Source organism: Mus caroli, chromosome 5, assembly GCF_900094665.2.
Source record: "Mus caroli chromosome 5, CAROLI_EIJ_v1.1, whole genome shotgun sequence".
Lineage (NCBI taxonomy): Eukaryota > Metazoa > Chordata > Mammalia > Rodentia > Muridae > Mus > Mus caroli.
The window spans coordinates 38,177,970-38,186,552 of NC_034574.1; the positions used below are offsets into that span (position 1 = coordinate 38,177,970).

The following is an 8,583-nucleotide window of genomic DNA, read 5'->3' on the forward strand; positions in this document are numbered from 1 at the left end:
AGAGAAACCCTGTCTCAAAAAAAAAACAAAAAAAACAAAAAAAAACAAAAAAACAAAAAAAAACAAAACAAAAAAACACCAAGATAAAACAAAACATGTACACAAAACAAAAAACTATGGAGTCTGTTTTCTGTTGGCCAACTACTGGGGAGGATGGTTGATATACCCAATGACAAGTCATTAGAGAACACCTACCACTTGTAAATAACTACTACACTAGTAGATTCAGACTCTGAACCCACTTTCCCTTCTCCTTGCTTGTATTTTGTCTGGTTGACCTTTTTATATGAGAAAATCTACAGGCAACACATTAAACTATTATATAGCAACAGTTAACATAATCTGTAACCACTAAAGAATAACTCATTGCTCAAATAATAGAACAACTGATTTGATGCTCCTAAAGAAATCATTTTATAAATATATAAGTTCAATAATGGGAATTGAAATCTTTATAGTTTCTGGACATTTGGATTGATATCCTTGACCTACACAGCTAAATGAAAGGACAAGCCTTGAGAGAACAAACCAGTCAAAACCACTCTTAATCCTTCAAGGCTACTACTCTGCCATCACAGACATGCATTTCCCCACTCTTCACTCACAAAGACATCCAGACTACCTTCTACTGGCCATGTTAACCCCGAGAAATGATGAAAATACCTGTGTAGTTCTTTTTTCTTGACTAAATTACTTTGATCATAGTTAAGAAAACTGGAATTTTAGCACTCTTGATGAATATACATGATAATCTCATTAACTACATTCAACTAATTCAGAATTAGTGAATTTTTACAGTGTTGGCGATTTTGACCAAAGCTATGTCAAATTAAAAATGCTTTATTAAATTAGTTTATGCAATAGGGAACATTTAACTACTGAGAATAATCTTATTTGACTTGTTTTAAAAAAAAAGTCAACTGCAGTTTCAAAATTTATTCAAACATTCTCAAAAAGGAGACACAAAATTACTGTGCCCGAGGTGATGCCAAATGCCTGTAGTTCTCGAATCTAGAAGGAAGATCAGGAGTTCAAGGACAGCCTCTGAAATACAGTGAGTCCTCAAGGCCATCCTGTATTACGGGAGATACTACCTCAAAAACAGTATCAGAACCAAACCAACCAAAGCATAGTGACCAACTTCCTCATTATTTTAAAAAAGAGACTGGGTACAACATTACAAATTTCGATTATTTGGGAAGGTCATAATCCTTTGACAATGTGAAACATCTTAAGAAATACCAGCCTAACCGAGCAGTGGTGGCGCAAGCCTTTGATCCCAGGACTTGGGAGGCAGAAGCAGGCAGATGTCTGAGTTCAAGGCCAGCCCGGTCTACAGAGTTCCAGGACAGCCAGAGCTACACAGAGAAACCCTGTTTTGAAAAACCAAAAAAAAAGAAAGAAAGAAAAAAAAGAAAGACAGACACACAGACAAGCCTGGTATGGTAGCTCATACCTTTAATCCCAGGCAGAGGCAGGCAGATCTCTGTGAATTCAAGGTTAGCCGGCTCTATAGAACAAGATCCAGACACAGGAAAAACCATACAGGAAAACAAAACAAAATAGAAGGAAAAAGAGAAGAGATATAGAAAGCACCAAGGAAGATGTACAAATTGACAAATTTTTGCCCATATTACCAGGGAGTCTCTGGACTACCTCTCCCCAAAACTAGCCATTAGTCTTCACTTCACTTTCCCTTTTGCTTTTTGAGAAATTTCTGCTCAAGGCTTAGCCAGTCCTTAAGCCTCCCCTGCAAAGGTGGTACTCACCATAGCTGGGCCCCACTCTCACTGAGAGCTCTAAACTGAACTTGACATCTGGGTTCTATGCTCAGAGATTCCAATTTGAGTTAGGGTTCCGCCATCAGGATTTTAACAGCAAGCTTGGGTTAAGTAACAAGCAACCAAGTAGTGAGCCATGAGCCTATGGTCTTGGTGTTTAAAGGTCCACTGGCTTAGGACTGACTGGGTTTGTTGGGTTTATTGGTTTGTTTGTTTTTCTTTTCCCAAAATGGAGGGAGAGGACTGTACAGCCAAGATGCTAAGACCTGACACTTCAAATTGCTGGTCTTCCCGTGGCCTACCAGGGAAGACATTGGCCTCCTTCCTAGCACCTCTCCAGATTGAAAGACAACTCTTGTTTGCTGTTAATAGTGGTGCTAATTCCACGTAATCTCTGATAATTCAATTTATTTTTATGTTTAAGTTAATAATTACTTAACAGCTATTTATTTGGTTCACCTTTTTTGCAAAACATATGACTGCCCAGAATTTACTCATATATGATCTTCCAAACATAAAGTGACAATTCAGAGTTTTCAGCATCATTAGAAAAAGGTCCCCAACTCATCTTCACAAAAGAGTGCTTCTTCAACTTCGGCTACACCCATTAAAAGTCCAAAGTGAGTTCCACTGCAAGGCAACTTTTTCCTAGGGGCCCCTCTCATTTGCTTTCAGTAAAAAGTCCAACAGAGGAACAAAATCTACAAAGAATAAAATATCCAGGAAAAATAAAAACTGGAAGGAAAAAAGAATAACCAGGAAAGAGGAGTGCAGGTCTTCCCAGTCCGTGTACCGGGCTTGTGTACGGAACCAAACCAGTGCAAAGCAGGCAGGTAAAATAAGCCTGCTGCAGGGGCTGCAAGACGCTGCCTGTGGAGCCAGGAAGCAAGTCAAGAGGTCCAGAGAGAGGATGCAGTGTTTGCAGAGCGACTAAAAGAGCCCGAAGGGACCGGGCGAGCGGTGCTGTGGCTGCGAGTAACCGCAGAAGCGGCCTGCGGACGCGGAGCGGGCACCCCGCGGGCGGCCGAGCCGGACGGCCGGGAGCGCCCCACACCCCGGCACAGGTCAGTCCCGCGAGCGCTCGTTCCAGGCCGCGGCCAGCGCGGGCTCCCGGGACCCCGGTGGGAAGGTTCGGGAGCCGCACGGGTGCCGGGGCGCGGGCGACGGGCTCGCGCGGCGCCAACGCGGGGGTTGCGGGAGGCACGCAGGCCAGGCCTCCCGGAACCCGGCGGCTCCTCCGCGACCGCCCTCCGCCTCGCGCTCCTTTACCTTGTCGCAGTAGCGCCCCACCAGCTGCTTCATCCGCCAGTGTGGGGCGGTGAAGACGTCCACTTCATCGGGGAAGGGCGCCATCGCCACTGCCTCAGCGTCCGCCTCAGCAGCCGCGGCCGCGGCCTCTCCATAGACACCCTCGCCGCGGGGCAGAGGCGGCGCGCCCCCCTGCGCATGCGCCCGCCCCGTCGGCGCGCGCGCCCGGGCGGCTCGGCGGGGCCGTGACGCGGGGGCGCGCGGGCCGCCGCCATGCGGTGCCGCGGCCCACGTGACCGGCGCGCGCGCTGAGGCGCAGAGAGCTCCCTCCTCCGGTGGGCATGGTCGTCCCTGGTCCCTTGCGTTTCATCTCTTAAAAAAAAAACCGCACTGTCCCAGGGCGAGGGTCTTCAAGGGCGCTTCTCCGGGTGCCTGGCCTTGAGGCAGGGACCTGCGTGACCAGATCGAGCCTGCGTGCTCTGGACGGGCGGACTGTGCGCGCGCCGAACCCTCAGCCGCCTTTGCTGCCTCGCTCGGGGTTTGCTAGGCCCGGGATGCTGGCTCTGGGCCTAGCATGGCCTCTCCCTTGCGGCTGAGAGCTGGGGACCTGGCAGCCCCTCCTCAGCCCTCCTGGCACGGAGCAGGGTGGGTTGGTGGCCCTGGGGAACTGGAAACACCAGAGGGAGGACCAACACCTCAGATCAGGAACGACAGTCCCACAGCGGCCAGATGAGCCTTGGGGAGGGGAGGGGGGAGCCATCATGGCTGTCTAGTAGGGAGAGAGTCTTAGCACAAATCCCACCATTTTAGGCCGAGGAGGCTCTGACAGGAAGAAAGGGCCATAAATGAGGTCACTGCCTAGAGAAAGGCCAGTGCACGTCACCTGTCCTCATCTAAGCCCTCCAGTAGACTTTCACCAAGTATCAGAGCCAGCTCTCACCCCGTGGCTTTAGAATTCGTGGAAAAATGGGAGAAACAAGGGCAAGGCTGAGAACCTGGGAAGGGTGTGTCGTTTTCTCAGCAGCCATAAACTGAACAGTGAGCAGAAGATATGCTACATTCACCTTTGTATTTCCTACCCCAAATTCATGTCAATGGTTAAAAGGAACCAGACTCTCAAAAAATGAATAAAAAGATACTTCTATTAGTGCATCGAGTTCTGGTTACCTTTTGATATTAACATGCAAGTTGAGCTGGAAAACAGACTCTGGAGATGAAACTTAGGTTCATGTCATGGTTTCATCAAGCTCTAGTTGTACTAACCTTGGAAAGCGACCTGACTTCTGAGTTCTGACCGCAGTATTCTCTTATGTAAAATGGGATGAGGGGAATAAATAACCTACTTCATAGGATTTTAAGGAAAACTGAGTACGTGTATTTTTGAAGTGCTAATAGGAATACCTCATCACGAATACTCCCTGTAAACAATGTTAGAGAAAACAGCTATGACAAAGGAAATTAAGACATTGTGGGCAATGTCTTAATTTCACAAATCAGTACATAAAATTCTGGCCAAATGTATGTAGATCTGACAATAAGTTTGTTCCTGTGTACTGTATTAGTTGGAACAAAGAGGTGACTGAAGAAAAAACAACAACAAAAAAAAACAGCTTACAGAACTGATAAGTCTTGACAGATTTCTCCCTCCCTCTCTACCCCATAATTCTCCTTTCCTCTGTTCCCTTCTCTGTTTCCCTCTTTTCCCCCTTCTTTTCTCTGCTGTTTCAGCAGGGCTTTGCCTCCATATTTTTAACAATTCTCAAAAGACATTTGCTAACCCCTCATTTGTTTTATTCTGATCTTTCACTCTAGCCATCTTGGAATATAGACTCCGACTTCAGTGTACCAGTTACATAGAGCTATATGAAGAGATTTTCCTCAGTAGCTGGAACAAGAATACCAGTATAAAGAAAGAATGAGGGATGCACCCAGCATCCTTGTGATTTTCTCATTTTAACTATGAATACATCGTATTATATATGTCTCATTTAGTAGGTGTATAACAACAAAAATAGTCACCTACAAACTGAGTTTCACTATAACCTGGATTGGAAGGATTGTAGTCCACTAAGAAAAATAACAGCTACTTTGGAATTTGGCTATTTCACAGGATTTATTTCAAGGACTAAAATGAAAGAAATAAGCAATTTTAAAAAATAAGGCCTGTGAGTCATTTCCCCTCTCAAGGAAGCTGTTGACATTATCCCCATGGGCCAAGTAAAGATCAGTCAGTCATCTGGTTATAGATATGACTAATTCACATTGAACTTCAGCCTAAGAGACAAGACTAACTAATGTTATACTGTTGCTCTAAGTTCCTACAACCACAACAGATTTGAATTGCTACTAAAGTCCAGTCTAGCAGGTTAGTCATCTCTCTGTGATCTCTTTAGGTATGACAACAGAAACTCTAACAGACCACCTATCCACTTATCCCCACAAAGGGGCTGGGTAATATCACTGCCATGAAAAGCCTCATTCTTGGATTGGTGACTTTTCCCCCTCACTCTTCATCTTATAGGAAGTAAACATGAAGGGGGGAAGGTGTCAAATCGTTCGCTGGAAAACTGAAAATACACTGACAGAAGGCATTTCCCAGAATTTCCCAACAGTATTTGTGAAGACTTGAGGAAGAATTCCTAGTCAGAATTGGCCAATTCTAAGGCATATAACTTTACTTGAGTATATGACCTAGTACTGTCCCCAACAGAGGGTTGACTTTGAAAAGAAACACTGAAAACAAGGTTGCCATTATAAAACAGAATCATAATCTCAGTACAGTACTAGAGTTGATCATTGCTGTTATGAAAAGAAAAAAGAAAGAAAGAAAGCTAATGAGGGCTAGCGAGAGCACTCAGCAGTTAGGAACACTGGCTACATCTCCAAAAGACCTGGTTCAATTCCTTGACCTTCGGGGCTGGTGAGATGGCTCAGGGGCTGGTGAGATGGCTCAGGGGCTGGTGAGATGGCTCAAGTGGGTAAGAGCACCCGACTGCTCTTCCAAAAGTCCAGAGTTCAAATCCCAGCAACCACATGGTGGCTCACAACCATCCGTAACGAGATCTGGCGCCCTCTTCTGGAGTGTCTGAAGACAGCTACAGTGTACTTACATATAATAAATAAATAAATCTTTAAAAAAAAAAAAAAAATTCCTTGACCTTCATGGGCATCAGACATGAATGTGATAAAAAGACATACATGAAGGCGAAACACTCATACGCATAAGTAATAACTTTTTAGTGGCCAATCAGCATCTGTTACAATGAGGTAAGTTGATTTTAGAAAGAATTTTGGCACTGGAGAAAGAAAAGATAGCTCATAAGTTGAAATGCAAGACCAAATGCTCTTGGGGTTTTTCCCTCATTTTTATATGTAAATAGACCTCAATGGCACTTGTATGCATACACAGAGAGAGACAGAGACAGAGAGACAGAGAGACCGAAACAGAGACAGGAGATTCCCCAAGCATTCACTTCCTTTGTTTTAATGAACAAAGTGGACCTGTGGGACTTTTAGGCTAATAGCTTGCCCTCACTTCCTGTGCTGTCTCTTCCTATGGGTCTGTGGAGCAGCTTTGAGTGCTCCAGCCATTTGCCTTTCCCACCATAATGAACTGACTCTACTCTCAAACAGAAAGTCAAACCCTTGTTCCCTTAAGTTGTTTTTTGTTAGATATTTGGTCACATCGACAAGAAGGGGAACAAAATCTGTAGGCAATGCCTGAGCTATGCTAATCTCTGAGACCCATCCTTTCTCAGACATCAGAGACCAGGGCCATGTGTCTCGCCTTCCTGACACCTAAGTCTCTCCATTTTTCACTGAGAAAGCACTCTCAGTTTTTCAGACCAAGCCCTACAAGACACACATAAGGCATACTATCTTGGTGAGTTCTCCCTAACTACCTGAAATAGGTACCAGCTCCCTTTAAGGTCCAAATAACTAACTGTCAGAAGTCCAAGGACATGTAACTTTAATTTTTTTCAAAACCTATTTTTAATAATGGTTCTTAAATGCTTTAACCCCCCTTCTAGCCCACCACCCACCAGAGGTAGTGGGAAATAAAAGAGATGGGGGTAGTGACCTGGTTCTTCAGAGCAACTGCCGTCTGTGTTGTCTGGAAATCAGCAGCTCAGTTCACAGGTCAGCAGGGGCAGGCAGCTCAATCACTCCCAAACACTTCTTGGATACACCAGCAGTCCAGTTCCATAGAGTTGGGATAGCAACCATGAATCATCAGCAGTAGCACTACTTAGCAGAGACAGCCAGGCCTTGGCCTCAGCACAAGTCATCAGGAGGGACCAGATGGATCCCTAGGAGAAGTTCTCAGCTCTGCCTCTCTCAGGGAAGCAAAGATCAGCAGAGAAGTGAGAACCACAAGGGTTGTACAGCTAGCTCTATTAAGCAAGCCAAGCTCACCCCTGGCACTGTCCATTGAGTCCTATTTATACTTCCTCCATATATCATTTCTCCACAGGTCTTACCTCAACATGTGTATCTGTCTCAGCTGACATCACTCTGCCAATCAGTTCAAGACCTTGGAAGCAGCCAGAAACTGCAGCACACCACCAGAAGTTTCTTTGGTGCATTTCTCTCTATAGAATCCTGACAAATGCAGCTCAACTACACAATGTAAGGTGGACCAATACAACCATGTTGTTAGCAAAGAATCCTTCATCACACATGCTTTCATGTGCTTGCTTTAGCAGACGTTCTTTTACCTGTGTCTGCTTCAGCTAAATATTCCTATGTGTGTTTGTCCCAGCAAAACATCATCCAACCAACTTTCCAAAGAACCCTTAAGTTTCTATTTCAGGGACATGTCTCACCTTGGACATTTTCCTAATTAGAGTCTGCTTTTATACACAGCATTAGTCTTGGTGTCCACTTACAGGATTTCAAGTTAAACTGATTTACCTAAGTATGCTTCAAAGCCCACACATGAAAGGTGTGGTCCCCAATTCATAGTGCTTTGGAGAAGTTGTAGAACCTTTAAGAAGTAGACAATAGTAAGGGTTCATCCAGTCATTTGGCAGATGTAATCTTAAAGGGGACACAAGAACTTTAGTTCCTTCTTTCAAGTTCCTGCCATGAGCTAAGTAGTTTTGCCACCCATTACCACCATGGTTACAGCAACAGAGAGCTGACTGAGGAAGCATATCTGCAGCACAGAGTTCCCTTCTTATATGAAGGCTACGAAGCGCATCACATTGGAAGACAGAAACTACATAATGTGCCCTGTTTTGAAGGTGTGGGATTCGGTTACCCACACCCACAGCGAGGTAGCTCGCTGATACTCAGTACATGAGAAATAGTCGGACATATTCAAAGGCATGAAATAGGAAACCCAAGACGAGAAGGGATAGAGTAGGGGCGGGAGGATAAGTTTGCTAGGAATAAAAAGAGGAGGAGGAGCCAGTGAGGTAGCTCAGCAGGTAAAAGAGCTTACCACCAAACCTGATGAGCAGAGTTTGACTGCTACGTCCACATGGTGGGAGGAGAAACTTGCCACCTGAAAGCTGTCCTCGGACCTCCTCCACAGTATGGCATGGCATGC

The 8,583-nt window shown here is 45.1% G+C and overlaps 1 protein-coding gene across 2 annotated transcripts in view; it reads right to left on the minus strand.

Moving 5' to 3' along the window:
- Fbxl5 (F-box and leucine rich repeat protein 5) overlaps positions 1 to 3,226 on the minus strand; it is a 38,127-nt gene extending 34,901 nt beyond the window's left edge. For both annotated transcript variants that reach the window (XM_021162479.2, XM_021162478.2), the window contains exon 1: positions 3,051 to 3,226. In XM_021162479.2, the coding sequence (XP_021018138.1) occupies positions 3,051 to 3,134 (84 nt within the window). In that variant the 5' untranslated portion in view covers positions 3,135 to 3,226. The remainder of the gene's footprint in view (positions 1 to 3,050) is intronic.
- Positions 3,227 to 8,583: the final 5,357 nt, after the last annotated feature.